We start from the raw sequence: 23040 nt of genomic DNA, 5'->3' as shown, positions 1-23040 counted from the left end.
GAAATTCCCTCTTGAAAAAAATAATCTATGCTAGTGCAAAAAGAGTGGGAGACTTGTGTTTGAGTAAAAAGAAAGCTTGTTGATATATATTCGAACACACACACATACTCTCACGTCGCGTAGCTCTGATGGCATCGAACCTAGGTACTCTCGCTGGAACCCAACTGTTCTACCAACTCAACTAGGTGCCCCAACAGTTCTACCAACTCAACTACGGGCAAACAAGGTGGCAAACCATAGTACGTACATACATACATATATATATATATATCGTATATCAGTGGTTGCTTGATAATAGAACAAGTCCTCCTAATGTGAAGTTAAACCTCTTAATCTACCGTGTTGCTTGTTGCCATCCTCGAGCTTCTCTCCGCGGAGGATCGCTCGGTTGAAACCGCGTCGCAGCGTGCGAATTTGGCCCCTCTGCAGAAAAAAATTGGTGAAGCAGGGGCAAGACGAAGCGGCTATGGCGCTAGAGAAAACGAGGGAGCTCAACGCCTCTCTCGGAAGATGGAGTTAAACGGCAGAAATCTATCATCTCGAGCTTTGCCTCTGCGACGAGATTGGCCAATTGAGGGGAGGTAGAGGTGAGCAGTGAACTGATTAGGGGTTTCACAGCGCGTGGAGCTCATCGCTTTAGGGTTTGAGGGACCGTTTAGCTCATTGTTTTAGGGTGTAATAGACCGTTCAGCTCATCGTGTAGGGCAAAACGACACAGAGGAGGGGACACAACGTTTCACTGCGAGCTATGAATTTGCTCCAGAGTAGTAGATGATGTCAAGCAGTGAAGTCGTGTGAAGAGGCAGAAGGTCATGGAAGGAGGTGCAGTTTGCAGTTTCTAGGGTTTTCCCATGGAGTGAAAAAGCATTGGAAGCTTTGCTGTTACGCGAGAATCAAAGCCGTAAAGGGGGACATAGCAGAGCTTTTCTGGCGGAAAAGCTTTTGCTGTTGCGACCTTTCGCTTTACCCGGGTGAAATTTCAAGCTACACAGAGAGCGCCTGTGCATCGTCTTTCTCCCACAGCGTGCCCGCACACACCCACACCCTCACACACAGACACAGCGCTCTGCAGAGGCCCCCACACGCTGTGCTTTGCTCCATCGTTAAACAGCAAACTGCAGAGTATACATACCAGGTATGCACTGGATCGCCTGCTTTTTTTCCATCTCTGAACAGCAGATTCCCGCTACTGTGCACAACAAAAGAGACCCCACATTTTTCATGCATATCCATTAAACATAGTAGCATCTTCCATCTCTGAATGGCACCAACACACATACACCTGCGTTGCAATTCTGACAAACACAAGAAGAAGTCTGAATGGGCCAACCCTTTAGAGCTGAAATTTCTCGGTTATCTTGATTAGGTGTTTCAACTAAGCCACTGATTGTTTACATGCCCATTACTTCTGCCAGGAGCAGTTTTAAAAAAAAGGTTGAATGTGCCTGGTTAATGACTGCTAGGCAAGGCTTGAATTCTGAAAGAGCTCTGTAGAATAACTTTTACAGTCCCTACTCTCACTTGAGCTGGAATTTTGCTGTCTCTACTCCATACATCAATCCCTGAACACTTATATGAATGAGAGCCTTGTCTAGTCACATGTTTTGCCTGCAGGTTTTTGCAGAGACACAGAGGAATCCAATCAATCTCTGTCTCTAAATTCTCTTGAGCTCAGTGTTAAGGATCCCCAATCTCAGTCAGTTACTGGTTTATTTCACTCAAGTTTGACTTTTTCTTTTTTTAGGTCTGTAAGGCCTTATTGATTGCCATACCTCGTAGCAAAGAAGCTTCTAATCCCACTCTCATGTATGTATGCATACATACATGTATACTTACGAATGCATGTTTGTATGCATATGTATGTATCTATGTATGTGTGTATGTGCTTGTACAGGAGCATGTGCCTGAATAAATTTGCTTGTAGGACTTCAGAAGACCTACACCAGCCCTTCTTCAGAGTAGCTTGTGTATGCAATTAAAGCTTGGTTCTTGTGACCAGTTTTGTCATGTTGTATCATTTGCTTCCTTTTGACAATTTCCTGTGTTGCAGATTCTGAATGATGAAGTTCAGCTTTTGTCTTGATAACTGGGAATATCAAACCATCAAACGTGATGGGCTTGAGTTGAGTGTCATGTTTACCACTTCACACATTTTGGCTGGAGGGTGGGAAACCAATTTAGCTAAGGACATGTGAAAACAGATACACTGATGCTAGAAGTTAGGCCTGTGGAGCTTAAAGAAGATTGAGTTTCTGTGAGCTTTTAAGTCTGCTTTCACAGAGCTTTCTTAAGGCTACAATGAGACAAGATTTTGCAACAGAAGAAGATGAGCATGCTGTATCTCAAAAGCTTATTGATGCTGCTCTCAGAGGAGATGAACCACATGTAGGTGAAGTTCTTGTGAATGCAGTTGTGGATGTGAATTACTTGGGAAGTGTGAATCTCAGGATAAAACACACTGATTCTCTTCAGCACGAAGAAGCTTCTGATGAGCTGAAAGTTGAGTACGTCCAGTTCAAAACAGTTGTCACTCCCCTTTTTGCTGCTGCTCACTCAGGCCATGTGGACATAGTAAAGAAACTTCTGGTGAGTTGTGCTGTCCTCCTAATCTTCTTCTTGTTTGGTTTTTTGTTGTCGCATTCACGAAGAAGTTATTACATTTGGATCACACAAAACAGTGGCAGCTGTGATGGCACAGCTACTGCTGCTGAGGCATAGGTTTCCTAAGGAGGGTGTGGATGGCTTACTTTGTGACATGCTAATTTGTTTTAAATGTTCTATTCTATGAAGTTTTACTTCTTTTCTTTCTAGCCAGACTATATAACTAGCCCATTGTGTAAATAAAATAAGAGGTGAATAGAGTAATTAAAAAAAGAGGTGAATAAGATTCTCACTCTTTGCTAATATGCATACGTTTGGCTTGTAGTTTCCTCTTGTTGGTCCTATCCTTAGCAGTGCAGCTGTCTGATTCGTTGTTACAGTTAAAGTTTTGTTACCCTTGATGTAGGGCTTGCTTTTCTGAAAGCTTGAAATTGTCAGAACTCCACAACAATTTGTTTTTCATAGTCTAACCCCTACTAAATTGTATCCCATTTGAGCCATGTTTGTAAATCTTATCAATATGATTGAGTTTGAGAAACGAACGGGCCTCTTGCCATGGACATCTCTTTATAGCTCTCTCTCTAGCTTCCTTTATATGCTTTTTTTTTCTTGTTTTTAGTTTCATTTTTATTCTTGAGCCCCAAGTGGTGTCTTTTTCCATTATCAGCCTCAAAATGTTTTAGCAATAGAGAAGACCTTTGTAAACTCATTATTTCCTTCTTCTAGGTTATTGAAAAAACTACGAAGTTGAGTAACATGCTAAGTTGTAGTATGCTTGATTAATGCTACAATTAAGGTGTGAAACTGAAAATGTACATGAGATGAGATAGAGACTTGCATTTTAAACGAATCTACTATATATGCACTAATAGAATGAATAATCATGAATAAATACAACTATTGTTCAGATTAGGGGTCCGCACTCACACCACTGGTATGATTGGTGAGATTATGGGCAATATGCTGCCAATTGTTTACAGGATGTGTGACAATCACTTTGGTGTACTAGAGGTGTGGCACATTTGTAGCGCTCGCTCACGTAGTCAGTCGGGTTCACACTATGGGCCGACCTTTGTATGTTAAAGTAGGAGAGTACTTTCTCTTATAATATATACTCTTATCTCTTTATGTTGTGGTTGTAGAGAAGAGAAGAGAATAGAAGAAAATTTAGCCATCTATCTCTCGTGTGCTTGTCTACTCTTTTGTCTGTGTGTGTGTTTGCTTTCAAGGCACTCAAGGGTATCCTCTTCCCCGCATTCTTCACATGGTATCAAAGCGTCGGTTTGCGTGAATTGCTCAAGAGGCAAGCAAGAGGAAGTGGTACATGGAGAAGGGTAATTCCATCTCTTTCTCTCTTTGATTTCAGAGTAACATCTTTGGGTAGCTGTGAGAGCTATATGCAGACATAGAAGTCACTGTCTCAGATTGAGGCATCCTCTTGGGCGAAGGAAGAAGATCTTGTTGTGTGTAGTTAACTTTGTTAAAATGAGATTTCACGCGTTTCGAGGTGTTTCGGATGTATTTCGGTTCACGTTTTGGCTCTGCAAGTTTTTTGGGCACTCTGTGATGAAAGTATCGATTTTGACTGGGTATGCCTAATTTTTGGTCGGAGCAAAGTTGTGACAGAAATTTGGTTGCAAGATAATCCGGGAAAAAGATATTATATACCTGCACTTGTTGTGGGGTGGAATTTTCTTTAGCAGTCTCTGGCTCCTTTTCATCATGTGTGATGAACTCCTGAAGCATGGCATGAAAGAGACAGAAAGGTGCTGTACTAGTTGTTTGTCAGTGTGATAGACTCTATAATTGTGCATATATAGGATGCACAAACGTCTTAGGAGGCTTGGGACACCTTGGTGAAGATGTATAGTGTAACTCAAGCTCGGAAGATTCATCTAAAGCAAGAGTTGCATAATGTGACCAGAGAAAAGTTGAGTATAAATGATTACGCGATGTGAAGATTAAAGAGCTTACAGATGTCCTTGTTTCTATTGGATCACAAGTAGATGATAATGATATGGTATTGGTGACCTTGAATGGTCTTCACAAGGAATGTAGTCATTTTCAGGTCTCCATTGGAGTTTGAGAGAACTTTTCTGATTTTCAAGAATTGATTGCTCTCTTCATCCTTGAGGAGATGCATATTGGGGGCGGTTCATCCTTTGGGGATTCACATGAGCAGACCTTCTACTCAGATACAAGTAGAGGTAGATCATCATCTAGAGACCGAGGCGCAATCATTTTGGAAATAGAAATCATGGCTATCAACAATGAGAATCTAATGTACAAACAGGTGGAAGAGGCCACTCTAGAGGCAGGGGAAATGTGAGAGGCCAAGGTGGTTGGCAGCAAAGAAATCAAAATGTAAATAGCATGGAGTGCTATTACTGTTGCAAACCAGGGCACATTGCAAAGGACTGCTATAAAAAGCAGAATGATATCAAAAGTAAAAAGTTGCAGCAAGGCAACTATGCATCATCAAGTAAACAGGGTGATGACAGAAGTGATTAGCTATTTGTGGTGCAGCATTCAGTTTCACGACAAGAAGATTGGGAGATATTTAGTAAGTAGATTCTGGTGCCTTTAACCACATGAGTATGTCGAAATGCACAGCGGAAAAATGAGACAAGTGCTGGGGAGAACAAAACGCAGAAGTGTAGAGGGAGAGAGGTTGTATAAACTCTGTTATATACACGAAGATCCGATACAATGGGAAGTGGGGGACCAAGGGTGGTATTTATATACCACCCTCTAGTGCTAGTCGGCCAGCCTAAAAGAAGTCGGCCAGGGCATATCACCAGTCGGCTAGAAGAAAATCAATAGTTGGCCAGAACAGTAGGAGTCGATCAGCACACAACTCCACGACCAGAAAAAAATAGGGAAAACATGGAAAAATGGAAAAAAATGAGAAAGGCTCCTGGGTGGGCACACAATTGTTACAGGTCCTCTCTACCTTCAAGGTGTCAAGTCGGGCTCTTGTTCAGAAGACTTCTCCTGTGAAGACTTCCCTTTGCCCTTATTGCGGCCTTTCGACCGTTGGCTAGTCAAGGCCTCAAAATCTCCGCCCTGTGGAGGGTTCGTAAAACGCTCTTCCTGGTCCAAAACCAGAGGCACAAGCTCCTCCCATGTGATGGTGTTGAGCCTCCCATTGGTGATCAAAGAGGAGTAAAAACCTGACTACTGAGAGGTCAGATGAGATAGCAAGGTGATAGCCATGTCCTCTGAAGATATCTCCTTTCCAGCCTGAAGAACCTTCTGCTGAAGAGCTTGCAACTTGTTGATGTGCTCCCGCATCGTTGAAGACTTTGCAGGATTCATAACCCGCATCTGCACTTCCAAAGAAATCCGCTTCATGGGTGATACCCTGTTATACAGAGAAGCCAAATGCTGCGAAATCCCTTTGGCCAGTGTCATATGTGTGATATGATTAATCACCTGTGGTGTGCAATTAAGAAAGATGAAAGAATGCACACAGGCATTGACATGATCCCACAACTGTGCATGAGCCTCCCGTTCTTTCTGAGTAGAGGGTAAAAGATCCTCGTCCTCCAACTCCGGCGTGGAACACCAACCACAATGAACTCAGCCAAGTCATAAGACTCCAAGATAGACTCCATCATTATTTTACAGATACCGTAGTGTTAGAAGTCATCTCCTGTCTAGATTTATACACCAGGGCCTTTGTTGTGGGTGTGCCCGCCCTTATGAGGTGTTTTATCATTTTTCCTCACTCTCCGTATTTTTCCCCTATTTTTCCCATTTTTTCTGAGGCTTGGGAGGGCTGCCAGAGGGTGCCAAGAGCAGTACAGTGCTGGCCGACTGGGTGTTTATCAGTCGTGGGCACTCTTGCTGCTGGCCGACTGGTTTTGATCAGTTTTGGGCACCAGATTGCTGGCCGATTGCACTTGTGCAGTCGTGGACCTTTTTATCAGACGTGGGCTTTTCCTTATGCTGGCCGACTGCCCTCTAGGGAGGTATATATAGGTCCTCAGCCCCCATACCTCATTTGTATCATATCTCGGGATCTTCTTGTGTATATAGAGCAGAGTTACACGCCTACATCTGTCTCTCTCTTGTGCTGTTTTTCTGCCTGCGTTTTTGCTCTTGTGTTCCCAGATTTGGTCATCATCTCCGCTGCGTATTCAGACATGGTATCAGAGCCTTAGGCTCTAGATAGGTCTTGGGATTTGTGTGAGCAAGAGGGGGCTGTTTTGTGGCTGATTGGTGGACTGTTTTGGGCTGATCGGGAAGAGGAGAAGCAAGAGGAAGGCGGGCTGATTTGCTGGACAGCCACTTGCAGGTTTTAGTTCTTCTTTGTTCCCACCCACCCACCCTTTTCAGAGTACATCCCCGCTATGGCAGATCTGTTTGAGATGGCCGAGAGACATGTGAAGATCCCGACACTCCCCACGTTCCCGGTGGACCGTCAGTTGGACGGGAGCAACTACGGCATATGGAAGGTGATGATGGAATCCGTTTTGGAGTCTTACGACCTCGCCGATGTTGTCGTTGTTGGTGTTCCACGGCCGGAAGTAGAGGAAGGGGAGTTACCGTCAACCCGAAAGGACCGGGAGGCCCAGACGCAGATGTGGGATCGCGTCAACGCCAGGGTCCGTTCGTTTATTTTCCTCAATTGCACACCACAGGTAATTAATCATGTAAAGCATATGATGCTGGCCAGAGGTATATGGCAGCATTTGGCCTCACTTTACAACAGGGTATCGCCCATGAAGAGGATTTCCTTGGAAGTACAGATGCGGGTTATGAGCCTTGCAAAGTCGTCGACGATGCGGGAGCATATTAACAAGCTGCAGGCTCTTCAGCAGGAAGTTTTTTTTTTTTTTTTTTTCGAGAAAAGATCCTTTCATTAGTTATATAAAAAACGCCCGTAGGGCTACAAAAGATCGCTCCTGCTCATAAGAGAGACAGAGCAGTGAGTACAGCATGGCAGCTCGGGAGACTCTCCCTAGGTGCTGCAGAATACAAGCATCAGTACAAAAGACTGAGAGGCTAAATCATACAATAGGGGGGGGGAAGAGCCAAACCGGTGGCCTGTAGTGCCAGCGGGGGGATCCCGTGTGTAAGGTGTAGAAGGGGCCACAGCGCCAAGTGGTGTGAAAGGCCTGGCGCCGTAAGATCGCCTAGTCCGAGTCACCCCGGATGCGGTCGTACTGTCCTCGCAGGGTGTGGATCAACTCCTGCCAAATCCCCCGTACTGTCTCTGCTGGTGGCTCCAATCTCCCCTCAAAGGCCGTAAAGCAACGGGCCCTCCAGGTGAACCAGATGGTGAGGCTACTGAGGAGCTCCCATCGTAAATCCCTCTCCTGTCCAGCTGGCGGACGAGAAATCCGGTGCCGGAACCAGGCGAGGCTGGCCCCTAATAAATCTGATGGCCTGACTGCCCTGCTCCATCTCATAGCCCATAGCAGGCCCTGACGAAGTCGACCAAGCAGCGGCACCCCACGTAAACATACCCTCTGGGGAGAGGGGAGCCAGAATACGCAGCATCCGCAGCCAAATCTGCTGCGCCTGAGGGCAATCCCAAAGGCAATGTCTCTGTGTCTCCAGAGGGTGGCCGCATTGGACGCAGGCCGCTGGAAGACTGCTGTAAACAAGCCAAGTGCCAACTGCTGAGCCCCTGTGGTTGGGCGACCAGCCACTGAAAAGTCGAGATCCTGCGGGCCTGTCGACTGGCCCAGAGCCGAGCCCAAAAATCCTCCAGGAACTCCTGTGAAAGTCCCTGTAGCTGCCAATGCCCCGCTGCCGCTGGAGAGACCGTCCTCCTCGCCGTCAAAATATGCCGTCCCAGTCGAACAGTATACTGGAAAAAGGTAATCTCTGTGGCCTCAAGGGATGCATAAGGATCATGCCACTCGTACTCCCCGGGGTCCCACTGTAGCCGGGCCAAGGGGCGCGCTGCATATGCCCATATGCGCCAATCCGGGAGTACATCAGCAGGGTCGGGGTCAATATGCCACTTCCGAGAAGCGGCAGCCACTACCCGAATCCTCTGAAAAGTGCACTCTGCAACCAAAGGCGACTCCACCTCCACTCGCTGGAGTCTGCCCTCATCCTGAATCTCATAGTAGAGGCAACTACCATCCTCAGTGCAAGCTCTGACCGCAATCAGGATCTCCAACTGAGTAAAGGCTCCCATCCACCGTGGGGCCACTGGAGGCGTGAACCACTCCTCTGTGAGTGCCTCCTGGATATCATCCCTCATAATCAAACCCCCTCTGAAGTGACTCAGCCTCTCCACCTGAATCTCCTCTGGGAGACTGCAGAAGGCCTGCCAGTCTCCAAAGCTACGAGCTGGGCCTGCCGCTAAAGGCCCCCAGGCTAGACGAGGCCGAGAACCCAGCATATGACCCTGCTCTGTGCGAACCGCAGGGCTCCAGATGAGCGGCTGTCTGGCCCGCTCCTCAACACAAGGAGGAGGTCGCTGAGAGAGCCCCGGTCTCAGCAGCTCCCAAGCTCTCAGGATACTCAAAGCAAATCTGTCCTCCCATCCTCTACTGAGGCCTGTCCTCCTCATCTCTATGAAGATCCAGCGAATCTCTGGTGCCCACGTGCCCCCTGCTGGGGGCGCCCGAGCCTGCAGCCGCTGCAAGAGGAGCTCTTTCCAAGGCTCAGCGCCTGGAAGCAACCCCCGAACAATAAGCTTCCCCAATAAGGCTCTACTCGGATCGACTGGATCTATAATGCCCAAACCTCCTTGAGCCAGTGGAAGTGTAATAACTGCCCATGCAACCTTTGCCCGAGCTGGCTGACCGTCCCGCCCAGACCACAAAAAGTTCCTGATCAGCCTCTGTACCTGGCTGATGCAAGAGCTCGAGAAGATCCAGCAAGACGTAATGTACCACATGGTCGCTAACAGCACCTGATTTGCCACCACCACCTTCCCGGCCAAGGATAGTCGAGCTGAACTCCAATACAAAAGCTTCTTCCGAATGCTCAGAAGAAGCGGGGCAATCTGCTGCTCAGGTGACAAATCCAGGCCAATCTGGCATCCCAAATACCGCACTGCTGTGCCTGGAGGAATCCATCTAAAACCGGGGTCCGGGCTCCATGCCGGAGTAGGAGCACTACTGATCCAAAAGGCCACTGTCTTGCGCCAATTGATCAAAGCTCCCGAGGCTGCACTAAAAACCTGGAGCGACTGCTCTGCCCGAAGAAGATTGGCCTCTTGGCCATGCAAAAATAAGCCCGTGTCGTCTGCAAACTCAGCATCAAGCAGGTCCTCCCCCCGGACTGGGAGCTGGAGTCCTCTCAAACCAACCTCCTCTGCTGTCAAATACATGCTCATAGCCTCCGCAAAGAAGAGAAAAAGAAAAGGAGCAAGGGGACACCCCTGACCGACTGATCTGGTCAACTCAAAACTCGGCCCCCGTCCTCCTGCAATCAACACCTGGCTGCGAGCTGTGGAATACAGAGCCGCCACCCCTCTGATCCATCCTGGCTCAAAGCCCAAGCGAAGCATAGTGCCCTCTAAGAAACCCCAATCAACTCTATCGTATGCCTTCTCAAAATCGAGAAGCATCACGATCAAGTCCTCGCCAAGAAATCTAGCTCGGGCCGTCGCCTCCCAGAAAGTGAAGATGTTGTCAAGGATACTGCGCTCCTTGACAAATCCTGTCTGAGTAGCATGAATCAACTCCCCCAGGAAGGGCTGGATCCTCAAACTCAAGGCCTTTGCTAAGACCTTGTAGACAGTATTGAGGATCGTAATAGGCCTCCAATGCCGAATATCCTCTGATACTCCCTCCCCCTTGGGGATAAGATAAATCAAGCCCTCTGAAAAGCTCTGCGGCATCAACCCAGTATCCAAAACATGCTGAAAGCCCCTGCGGAGGCCTGGCCCCAATAGGTCCCAATAGCGCATAAAAAAGGCCGGCGTCAGTCCGTCCTCCCCTGGGCAACTATGTCGCGGCAGGACCCTCAAGGCCTCGGCAAGCCTCAATCTCTGAAAGAGGCGCACCAAGAACTGAACGCATACGATCTGTGACCCTCCTCTTTACATGGGCCCACACTGTCTGTCTGCAAGCATCTCTGTCCTCAGAGGCTGACTCCGCTGAAAGCAGGTCTCTATAAAATGCAGTGGCAATGGCTCTGATCTCCCCAGGCTCAGTAGCTACCGAACCATCCGGTCTACCAAGCTGACGGACTCCTGCCCGAGCATGGCGGGGTCCAGTGATCTCAAAGAACTCCCCAGTCACTCTATCACCAAGCTGCGTCCACTAAGAGGCCTGACGACGAAAGTAAAACTCATGTCTCTGCTCCTCTGCCTCTCTAACCTTCTGGCGTGCCTGGCTCAGCTGTGACGCCAACCACTCACATGCAGGCTGCTGCTCCTGAAGGCGCTAAAGCGAGGCAAGGCTGCGTCTCAGCCGATGCTCCCGCTCGCGAATCTCTCCCAGCCGTGTCAAAGCTGCAGCGTGCAGAAAAGAGCTAAGCTCGATAAGTCCCTGGGCACACTGGCCTGCTGCATCCTGGTCAGAGCACTGACTATCATGCCAGATCCTCTCAATGTCCTCAGCGAGACTGGGATCTATAAGTACCCTCTCTGGGATCCTCAACTGCAAGCTGGGCTCCCGTGTCTCTCCTCCAATGTCAGGATAACTGGCGCATGATCTGAAAATGAGGTGCCAGCGAGAATGCCGACGGAGCCCCCTCGCTCCCCTAACCAGTCGCCCACATAAAAGCGATCAATCCGAGATAAATTAGTCCCTCCCTGTCGACGATCCGACCGAGAGAAACTAAGACTGTCCTGAGAGCGAGAAAAGGCCCCATGCTGCCATGCATGAGTGATCCTCAATGTCATGCAAAACCGGTCCCAAGCTGCAAGCTCCGTGCCGTGCACTGTAACATGACTGCCTCCCACCCTATCGGCCGGGTCCTCAAGCATGTTGACCGACACACCAATGTGCGGCCTCTGGCAATGCATCCATAACCTGGGTCCAGAACTCTGCTCTGGCACTAGCATGATTAGGTGCATAGACGTTGAGCACGCCCACTAGCTCATCATGCATCCTCAGAATGACATACTGTGCTCTGCCCGGCACAATGATCCCTCGATCCACAATGGCCTGCTGCCATACATCTGCAATGACCATGCAAACTCCTCCCTGTCCACCCAAAGGACCAAACCCTGCAGACCAAAAGGTATCCCATCTACCAGGCATCACCGAACCATATCTCCGGATCCTGCTCTCACCCAAGTGGTGCTCCTGCATCATCAAAATATCAATGCTGCCACCAACCAGGCATCTCTGAAGCTCCTGCCTCAAGCAACCTCGATAGCGTATAAAATGTGCCCCGCCCAGGCCCTGTACATTCCATGAGATGATCCTCATGGGTGACCTGCTGAGGTGGATGCTGTCTTAGCCGTACGGCGGGCCTTCGCAAGCGGCTTGGATGGAGAGTAGTCCCCATCCGAGCGGCTTCGAATCTGCCCACATGATGTACCACAAGAATCACGGAGCAGGCGCCAGTGGCTGTGGCCCATGGCGATTGCCTCCTGCTCTGACAGAGCAACCTCGTGTATACATACATATCCAGGGTCGCGTGCTAAGTCTGCCACTATACGCACGACCAAATGACGAATCCCTGAGGCATCCACACTCCCGGGATCCAAGAAAAAATGAGCCAGCTCCCAGAGCCGGCCTATCACATCTGTCACCTCCAGGTCGCTCACATGATGAGAAAACTCAACTGCCTGAGTCTTCAAAGTGCTAAGAGCGAGCTCTAGAGTCCACTCCCGGTCGCAAGGGCCACAAAGAGGGAACAAGAAGGCCACCGCTGAATCAAGTGCCTCCTCCCCGCGGGCCGGAGGTATCACTACATGAACTCGGATGGGTGCTGGCTCATGGGGGCCCTCTGCTCCAAAAAGCCGAGTGAAGGTGTAATCGAAAGCCTCCGATCGCTGTCTAACGCCGAGGTGACTCAGCCGACTGCGGATAGATGATATCCGTGAAGCCCGAATCGGCATGGTAGGTCTCCTCTGTGGTGCTCGAGCGAGGTTAGTACTCAGCGCCCTCCGGACTGCGGGCGAACGCCAGGGGACTGCCAGGGTCTCCCGGGAAGGCGAGGTGGGTGGGGGGGGGAGGAGGGGGGGGCGAGGGGGGTGGAGAGGGAGCCGCTGCCGCAACCGGAGCGGGGACGGGAGGAGGCGAGGGTGGAAGCGAGGCGGTGGGTGGGGATGGGGGTGGGGGGGGGAGAAGGAGGGGGAGCTGGCATCTCCTGGTCCTCAGTGGTCTCTGCAGGTGTCTCCTCCTGGAGGGGAGCGAAGCTGTTCCTCACGGGAACCCAGTGAGGCTGAGACTGTGGCTGCTGCTGCAGCGGTCTCTGAGCGTGCTGCTGTCTCCCTCGGCGGCGCCCCTGTCCAGGCTGCCACTCCGAAGTCTCTGTGGCCTGAGCAGGTGTCCCGGAGGCAGCCTGCCGTGCCGCATCTGTGGGCGGGCCACCAGGGGCCTGCTGCTGTGGTGAGGGTCGAGGTCTCCTGCGAGGGCAGGCCTTGGCCAGATGGCCGACCTGCCTGCATATGAAGCACTGGTTCGGGAGCCCCGAAAACTCCACTCTCTGATCAATCCATCCCCCCCCTATCCCAGGTAGTTGAATGACCTTAGGAAGGGAGGAGATGTCAGACACCAAAACTCTGACGGAGGGTAGCCCTGCTGCTCTGGCCACCACTGAAGCTGCTGTGGGGCCAGTCTCGAGTACCGAGCCCACCAATGCTCCTAGCCGAGAGAGGAGCGGAAGATACTCCCGACGGAGTCCAGGGAAGCAAACTGTAACATGAAAAAGGCGCTCTCCCTGCTCAGCCGCTGCTGGGTCAAAGCCATGCTGCCAAGGTCTGAAGAAAGCCCGAGCACCCCGGATGTCAAGGGGACTCATGGCAAGGACCTTGGCCACACTCTGGGCGGTCTCGAACTCGATCTGATAATGTCCACGGCCCAGTAGCTGTACGTCCAGGATCTTGCCCACATCTGCAAGAAGACGGGCCTGAAGAAGATCCCGGATCTCCCCTCTGCTGGGGTGAGTGCTGACTATACGGCAGATGGTGGAATGAGCCTGAAGGCGTTCCACCTCTGCGGTGAGGCTCGCTTCCTCTTCCGGCGAAAGAGAAAGCTTGATGGGGATGTCCTCGGGGGCGGGCGAGGGGGCTGTGGAAGAGTCCCTCTGAGGCGAGGCGGGAGGAGTCTCCATCAGAGTCTGAAGCTCAGGCGTAGGCGAGGCGAAAGCGGAAATCCTGCAAGAAACGGGCTGCACAGAGAGAGGCGGAAGACCGGAGGAAAATGAAAAAACAAAACCCCTTGGGGGCGAAAGACAGCACGAAAGGGGAGGGGGGGGCGGAATGTCGAAGGAGAAGCCCGGGGGGGTGGGCGGCAGCTACGCGAAGAGGGGCGGGGAAGAGAAAAAAAAATTAAAAAAATAAAAAAAAATTATAAAAAAAATTAAAAAAAAATTACGGAGGGGGGGGGCGGGCCGCTGCAGAAGAGGGGTGGGCGCGAAGAGGGGGGGGGCGAGATGGCGAGGAGGGGGGGAATAGGCGAATAGGCTAGGGGGGGGGGGCGAGATGGCGAGGAGGGGGGGGGCGCAGCAGCGAGGTAGGGGGGGCGCAGCAAAGAAGCAGGCGAAGGGGGGAAACGAAAATGGCGGCGGGCAGAGCAGCGAGGGAAGAGGGGCGCAGGACCTACAGCAGGCGGGGGGGGGCTGGAGCGAAGCGAGGGGACCAGGCGGATGGCGCAGCAGTGCAGAACGCACAAGCAGGGGTGAGGCGGGGCTTCAGCGAGCTCGATTCCGATCAGTGTGATCAAGTAGTACTCAGACTTATAGTATCACATTCCATATTGAGGATGTGGTTGTATATATCCTTCAGCAGGAAGTTCTTCAGGCTGGGAAGGAGATATCGTCAGAGGACATGGCCATAACGTTGCTGTCACATTTGCCCTCTTCGTACTCAGCATTCTACTCGTCGTTGATTACCAGTGGCAGGCTCAGCACCATCACGTGGGAGGAGCTTGTGCCCATGGTCCTGGACCAGGAGGAACGATTCACGAACCCTCCTCAGGGTGGAGGTTCGGAGGCCTTTATTGGCCAACGGTCAAAAGGCCGTAACTCGGGCAAAGGGAAGGCTTCATCGGAGAAGTCTTCTGAGAAGAAGTCCGATGCTGACCGCGAGAAACTGAAGGGAGAGAGGACCTGTAATGATTGTGGCGAGAAAGGCCACTACTGGAGACAGTGTCCCAAGTGGAAGACCGAGAAGGGTGAAGACTCCTCAGCAATCATGAAGACTCCGGCTTTTGTGCACCTGGAGGTGATGGACACCGATGCTTCATTTTCTTCAGGCAGGGAGGAGATTGGAGGACTCTCCGCAATGGATACTCGGGAGTGTATTCTCGATAGTGGTGCTTCCAGGCACATGACTCCTTCCCGTTCCGGTTTACAGGATCTCTGCAGGCTTTCTGGTCATATTCTTACTGGGGATACGTCCACTATCCCAGTTCACAGTGAGGGCAGGATGGAGATAGTTCCCGATGGCAGAGGGGGGAAGCATTCCTCCCAGGTGTTGTATGTTCCGGCACTTGGTTTTCATCTGTTGTCAGTGCATCAGGTTTGCAAGACTGGCGTACGGGTGGAGTTTGATGAGCATTTTGTTGCTCTCCGGGACAAAGCAACAGGCCAAGTGGTTTGGGAAGGTGGAGTGGAGAATGGAGTCTACAGGCTTTCAGCACTCTCTCTCCCAGGTCCTCAGGATTGTGATGAGTGGCAGTCTGGTAATGGCTACTCAAGTGTGGATACACTGCAGGTGCGGGCTTTCCGAGACCAGTTGGTGGATAGCTTGCCAGTAGATGGCAGCAGTTGGCAGGAACTTTCCAGTACTGATGTTGGTAGTTCTTGTGTTCGTGAGTCAGAGGAAGCTGAACAGGTCACTTATGCTCTGATGTCTCGTCGTGTTCGGGACATAGAACTTCCAGTAGCTGAGGATGTTCTTTCCACGGGGACCTTTCGGAAAGCCAGGCAGGTGACAGGTGATTACTTGCAGAAGGAGGTGGTTTCTCCAGGCTTTGTGGTTCCGAATTCAGAGGGGGTGGTTGACAGGTTTCGTCAGGTTTCCAGGACTTGCTTGTGCACCGTAACAGGTGTTGATCCTTGTGAGCAGTGTGATGTCTCGGTGACTCAGAAGCTGTATGGTTCATTGATCTGGTTGATGGACACCAGATTGGACGGGAGCTTCCTGATGAGGCAGTTGAGCTCTTGGTTGCAGATATCTCTTTGGGAGGCAGGATTGCGTTTCCTGTGGTTTCTGCGGCATGCGAAGGATCATGGACTCTTGTACACAGGAGGGGGATTGTTGGATGGAGTCCGACTCCGCGGTTGGAGTGACTCGGTTTGGGGAGGAGATCCGGACACGAGGAGATCTACTTATGGCCCAGGAGCAGTTTTACGGAGCAGGAGGAGGTTACATTGCAGGTTTGGGCTTCCACTGGAGGAACCCATGGTCATCCAGAGGCACTTCGTTCGTGAACAGATTGTTGCTGATGACATCTTGCTGGAGTTCTGTTCGACGGAGGACAGTACGGTGGACCTCTTCACGAAGTCGCTCTCAGGATTTGCTCAGGCGGCACCCCAGCTCCCAGTGGTTGGTCACACAGCCAGGAGCTGAGAGGGGGTGTTAGAAGTCATCTCCTGTCTAGATTTATACACCAGGGCCTTTGTTGTGGGTGTGCCCGCCCTTATGAGGTGTTTTATCATTTTTCCTCACTCTCCGTATTTTTTCCCTATTTTTCCCATTTTTTCTGAGGCTTGGGAGGGCTGCCAGAGGGTGCCAAGAGCAGTACAGTGCTGGCCGACTGGGTGTTTATCAGTCGTGGGCACTCTTGCTGCTGGCCGACTGGTTTTGATCAGTTTTGGGCACCAGATTGCTGGCCGATTGCACTTATGCAGTCGTGGACCTTTTTATCAGTCGTGGGCTTTTCCTTATGCTGGCCGACTGCCCTCTAGGGAGGTATATATAGGTCCTCAGCCCCCATACCTCATTTGTATCATATCTCGGGATCTTCTTGTGTATATAGAGCAGAGTTACACGCCTACATCTGTCTCTCTCTTGTGCTGTTTTTCTGCCTGCGTTTTTGCTCGTGTTCCCAGATTTGGTCATCATCTCCGCTGCGTATTCTGACACGTAGTTGGTCCTGTCCAACCGTCGATCCATCGGGAATGTGGGGAGAGTAGGGATCTTCACGTGCTTCTCAGCCATCTCAAGGGTTCACAAGGTCTTGTGAAGCGAGGGTGGGTGGGAAAAAAATGAAGAAGAGGCTGCAAATAATATACAAGGTGGCTATCCAACGGTGATGGCTGCCTTCTACCTGATCTCCAAGTCCCAAACAGCCCAAGAAATCTCCAATCAGCACCAAAAATCAGCAAACCCTCGATCTCCCACTGTCTCCAAGCTTTATGCCACTTTGGGCTCTGATACCATGTCGGAATGCATAGCGGAAAAATGAGACAAGTGTTGTGGAGAACAAAACGTAGAAGTGCAGAGAGAGAGAAGCTGTATAAACTTTGCTATATACACGAAGATGCGATACAATGGGAAGTGGGGGACCAAGGATGGTATTTATACCACCCTCTAGTGCTGGTCGGTCAGTCTAAAAGCAGTCGGCCAAGACATATCACCAGTTAGCCAAAATAGTAGGAATCGGCCAGCACATAATTGTCCCACGGCCAGAAAATATAGGAAAAACGTGAAAAAATGGGGAAAAATGAGAAAGGCTCCTGGGCGGGCACACCCACAACAAAGGCCCTCATTGTATAGACAGGAGATGACTGCTAACAGAGTAGTCATGGTGAGTTGTTTAGAGATATACAAAAAATTGGAAAAACTACGATATGTAGAAACATGTGATGATACTCCGCACCCCATTGCGCATGTTGATAAAGTGCCATTGTTTATACAAGATGGCAAAATGAAGTATCTTGCAGATGTACTTTATATTTGTAATATTATGAAAAACTTAGTTATTGTTGCACGTTTACTGAAGTTTAAGGTTGATGGTATGCACAAAGTATGTGAAGCATGCTATCTTGGTAAGCAGGCTAAATATACTTTTTTGCATGAAAAGCACGTCAGTGCAAGGCCATTTGGATATTATACATTTTGATATATGGGGACCGACTAAGACTGCACAATTGCAGGTTGCAAGTACTATATTACATTCATTGATAATCACACTAAGAAAGTGTGGTATGTGTGTGTATATATATATGTGTGTGTGTGTGTGTATATATGTATGTGTGTGTGTATGTGTATATATATATATATGTATATATGTATACATGTATATATGTATCTATATATGTGTACACTCATGCACACATATATATATATACATGTATATGTGTATATATACATATATGTGTGTGTATATATAGATACACACAGGTGTGTGTGTACATACGGATACATACACACATGAGTGTATATATATATATATATATATATATATATATATATATATATATATATACTCGTATATATAACACTTATATATAATACTCATATATATATATACATATATATATATATATATACACATATATATATATATACATGTACATATATATATATATATACATGTACATGTATATATACATGTACATATATATATATATACATATATATATATACATGTACATGTATATATACATGTAGATATATATATATATATATGTGTGTATATATATATCTACATGTATATATACATGTACATGTATATATATATATATGTACATATATGTATATATACATGTACATGTATATATACATGTACATGTATATATACATGTACATGTACACATATATATATATATATATATATATATACTCATATATACTCATATATATATACATATATACATATATACTTATTTATATACATATATGTATATGTATATGTATATATATATATATATACATATACATGAGTATATATGTATATATGTATATGTATATATAATACTCATATATATACATATATATCTCATATATACATCTCATATATATATAATACTCATATATATATATATATGTATATATGAGAGATATATATATATACATGAGTATATATGTATATATGTATATATATATATATATATATATATATATATATATATATATATATATAATACTTATATATATACATATATATCTCATATATATATAATACTCATATATATATATATATATATATATGTATATATATGAGATGTATATATGAGATATGTATGTATGTATGTATGTATGTATATGTATATATGTATATATATATATATATATATATATGTATATATGTATATATGTATATATGTATATATATGTATATATATGTATATGTACATATATGTATATGTACATATATGTATATATATATATATTATATACTCATATGTGTATGTACATACAAAACTTCATGAAGGAGAAAAGTGGGGTGTTTGCTTACTTTCAGAGATTTAAAGCCTTGGTTGAGAAGGAAAAAAGGTATGTAGATCACATGTCTAAGATGTGATGGTGGATATTTCTCCAATGGGTTCAATGATTTCTTGAGAATGTAAGGAATCAAGAGGTAATTTACATGCAGGTACACTTCGTAACAGAATGGCGTTGCATAAAGGAAAAACACGCATTGTAGAAGTTGCTCGTGGGCCTTGATGTCCGAAAAGAATATGCCAGATTATTTTTGGATTGAAATGACAATAATTATTGTTTACATTATGAACATGACATCCAGTGCAACTGTTTATGGTAGTATGATATCTGAACAGAAGTTTACAGGCATAAAACTAGATGTGTCTCACTTGAAAGTGTTTAGATTTATTGCATATATGCATGTTCGTGATTAAGTGAGAACCAAGATGGATCCAAAGACAGAGAAATGTATCTTTATTGGTTATGCTTTGGAGCAAAAAAGTTATACATGCTATAACTGTTAGAATTTATGTATTTCAGTGTTTTGGGATTGTACCATTTATTTGGTATTTTATGTACCATTTATTTGCTGTACTAATTCTTTCTATTTGCTACTTCCCTTAGTACTAGGCTTCATTATGGCTGAGTCTGCCCTGCATCTCCGGAGGTTTGACAGAAACTCAGTACGAAGGGCTGTGTGAATATATGCTCTTATGTGTGTGTGTGTGTGTGTGTGTGTGTGTGTGTGTGTGTGTGGAGTGCGTGTGAGAGCATATCTTGATACAGAGTTCTACACCCACTATTGGGCACTGATGACGTTAGTGGGGATGTCTAGTATCTAGTCCATACTGTGCATAATGGAGTTGATAGTTATATAGCCTTGTGGGTTGACTACCATGAGTATATAACATGCACGTTCCTAAAAGGTGAATTTGGGTATGTTCCTGGATTCATCTAGGTATATATATATATATATATATATATGTATTTTCTTCTCTATTTATGGGTCGTGAGCTGGTCGGCCTGCTTTAGTGTAGTCGGCTAGGTCATTCATGCACTTATAAGGAGTCTCCCCATTTCTCACTTATTCCATCCAATCCCTTGCACAAGTTATATCCAGACACATGCACACTTTTTCTTTTCTTTCTTTTCCTTTTCTTTCTTTTTCTTTTCTTCCGATGACCGGAAGAACACAGTTGTATTATTTTTTGTCTCATAGGCTGACTTTGGCCTCTCGTAGACGTTAATATATCTTTCTTTCTTTCTTGCTGGCCAATTGCCATTGTAATGCTTCAAGCTAATATAAAAGGTGATCTCGTCCACAAGCTCTCTCTACTCTCTCTCTTGTCTTGTTTATGCTTCCGCCTATGCATTCTCCAACATGGTATCACTCGCTTAGGTTCAGGGTGCTTCATCTTCTGCAAATCTGCCCGCCATCTCATATGTGCCTTGCGTTTTCTGCTCTAGCTCCTCCTGGTTGCAGATCAGTCCCAAATAGTGGTTGTGTTTTCCTAATTTTTTGCATTTTCTAGTCCAGCTAACCCTTTTCTTGCTGCTGCCGGCCAGTTTCTTGGCTGTGTTTTCTCCTACAGAGGCAAGCCGGCTAGGATCTTGGCTGCGTTTTCTTCTACAGAGGCAAGCGTTGGAGTTTTGGCTGTGTTTTCTGCTCCCGCATTAGTTGTTGGTGAGTTTCTTGCATGTGGAGTTGCCAGACAAGTGGCTGTACATCTCCTTCTTCCTCCACGAGTCCTTGCCCTTTCGGTAGGAGGTTCACGGTGGTTTCTTGGACTGTTTTGCTGCTGTCCAGCCTCCTCCTCTCTCAGGTTTGAGAGGGGGCTGATTGGTTTTGGAGCCTCGCTTCGTTGTTTGGAAAGCACTTGAGAGAAGTCTTTGAGAGCTGAGATATGTGTTTCTTGTTGCTGTGGATATGGCTCCTCCTTGTACGAACAAGGATGACAAGTTGAAAGGACCCAACTATGCCCATTGGAAGCTTCAAATGCGGATTTGGTTTATCCACAAGGGTTTGTGGGATATTGTTTAGGGCACTGAAAGGAAGCCCGAGCGTCCTTAGAAATCTAGGAGGTGGACTCAGGATGAGGAGGATGAATTTGTTGCGGAATTATAAGACTGGGAGAATCGGGACTCAAAGGCGCATTTTGAAACCGATCCCGTCAAGTGGGAAGACTCCGTTGGACACCCACACGCGTAATAGCACAACTTTAAAACCACAATTTGAAATGGACAACTTAATACAACTTGAAATTGAAATGAAATGAAATGAAAAGATGGACACCAGCATTGGGGCCGGAACGGGCCGTATCCATGCCTACATTATCCTATTAAGTTAATTGCTCACTAATCTCATCTTAATCATCTTAATTACATGCTAATGATTTTGATTCTTGCATTTGATCCACCATAGCCCTATCTTTCTTGCATTTCAACTTGGTATCAGAGCCCTAGATCCATGCCCAACATGCCTTAGCTCATCATCAAGTATTTTATTCAGCTCATTAGCCGATATATGATATATTTATTGGGAGTATTTAACAAATACAATGCTCCATGGGTTCCAAGAACCAGATGATGTCCATGTACATATGAATACAGTATTAAACAAATAGGCTCGAAGTCGACGTTCGAAGTAGATGCTCGAAGCAAAACGACCACTAGCGTGGTCCAGTCTCTACGGTCCTGTGCTTTCACTGGACTCCGCGGAGAGCGCCTCACTGGTGTTCCGAGACCACGCACAAACAGGCGCTCTCGTACTAACGCCTGGCTCTCCCGATCTCAGCACCTTTGGACCGAGGTTCTCCAATAGAGCTTGGACTACCCGGCACCGAACGGGTGTTGCCGTGGAGAGAGTCCCTTATCAGATTTATAACAAAATACTTTACTTAAATCTGAAAATTCACTTACTTGTGGATGGCAGATGGAGGACCAATACCCGAGGTATCGGTAGCTACTTGACAGAGACACCAGATGTAACCTCTTGAAGAAGGAAGACGCCGCCTAAGGAAAGGAGGCACGATCGCCTACCCAGGAGATTAGTCACCTGCTGTGTAGAACACAGCCACCTTCTTGTGGAGGAGGGAGATAGAGTAATAACCACCACTTTGAAGAGAAACCGCCTGGCTACAGAGTATAACCTGATGAACAGTAGGCGCCTGGCTGCTGTACACAGACACCTGGCTGCAGCCTGAAGAGAAGATGGCCTGATGGAGCACACACACAGTCGCCTGAGGGCAGGGTTCTGCTGGCTGGAAAACAGGCGCACAGCCACCTGCTGTGGCAGGCAGCGCAGCCTGTTGGGCTGCCTGTCTGGAGGCGCACAGCCACAGCCACAGCCACCTGAAGGAGCATGCGTAGCATGGGGAGGTGCAGCCGTCTGGTTGCTGCAAACAGTCGCCTAGCTTCAGCCTGAAGAAGAGATGGCGTGGAGAGAGAGCAGCCGACTGAGAGGAAACATCTAAAAGGCTATGCCCATGCGTCGTGGCGGCACTTGAATGCTCATGGCTATTTGATCACTACTTGGGTGGACTTCAAGAATGAGATTAGGAGAACCTTTGTTTCAGGCCTTAATAGATCAAGGATGGTAGAGAAATGGGATGATCTCACTTAAACGGCCAATTTCACGAATTATGTGTACAAGTTCATGAAGTCTCACTTCATGTGGAAGGCTTGAGTGAGGAGTACAAATTGAGGAAGTTCATCAAAAGGACATTAAGGTTGATATGGATGCTCAAAGACTCGGAACCATCAAGGAGGCCATGCTTCTTGCAGAGATCTATGAGGCAAAGTATACACATGGAGAGAAAGGCATGGGTTTAGGGTTGATTTTGGCACTTCAACTATGGGCAAGACTTCACATGATGTTGCATCTCACACGGGTCTTCCTAGATTCGCAACTGTTTATGAAAGAGATGGGAGAGAAAATTTCAGATTTGGCAACTCTCTTCTTAGACCTCCAAATG

At 47.3% G+C, this 23040-nt stretch overlaps 1 protein-coding gene across 3 annotated transcripts in view; it reads left to right on the top strand.

Annotated features, from left to right (window-relative positions):
- The first annotated feature begins 282 nt into the window (after positions 1-282).
- LOC147605493 (uncharacterized) overlaps positions 283-23040 on the top strand; it is a 38622-nt gene continuing 15864 nt past the window's right edge. For 2 of the 3 annotated variants that reach the window (XM_086793069.1, XM_086793067.1), the window contains exons 1-2: positions 283-1135; positions 2051-2586. In XM_086793069.1, the coding sequence (XP_086649195.1) occupies positions 2299-2586 (288 nt within the window). In that variant the 5' untranslated portion in view covers positions 283-1135; positions 2051-2298. The remainder of the gene's footprint in view (positions 1136-2050; positions 2587-23040) is intronic. The other variant, XM_086793068.1, reaches the window with a different exon arrangement.

This window comes from Cibotium barometz, chromosome 59 (genome assembly GCF_041138505.1).
Source record: "Cibotium barometz isolate CiBa-2024 chromosome 59, ASM4113850v1, whole genome shotgun sequence".
NCBI lineage: Eukaryota > Viridiplantae > Streptophyta > Polypodiopsida > Cyatheales > Cibotiaceae > Cibotium > Cibotium barometz.
Note: the sequence above shows the minus strand (reverse complement) of the source record. Positions and strands in the feature narration are given on the sequence as shown.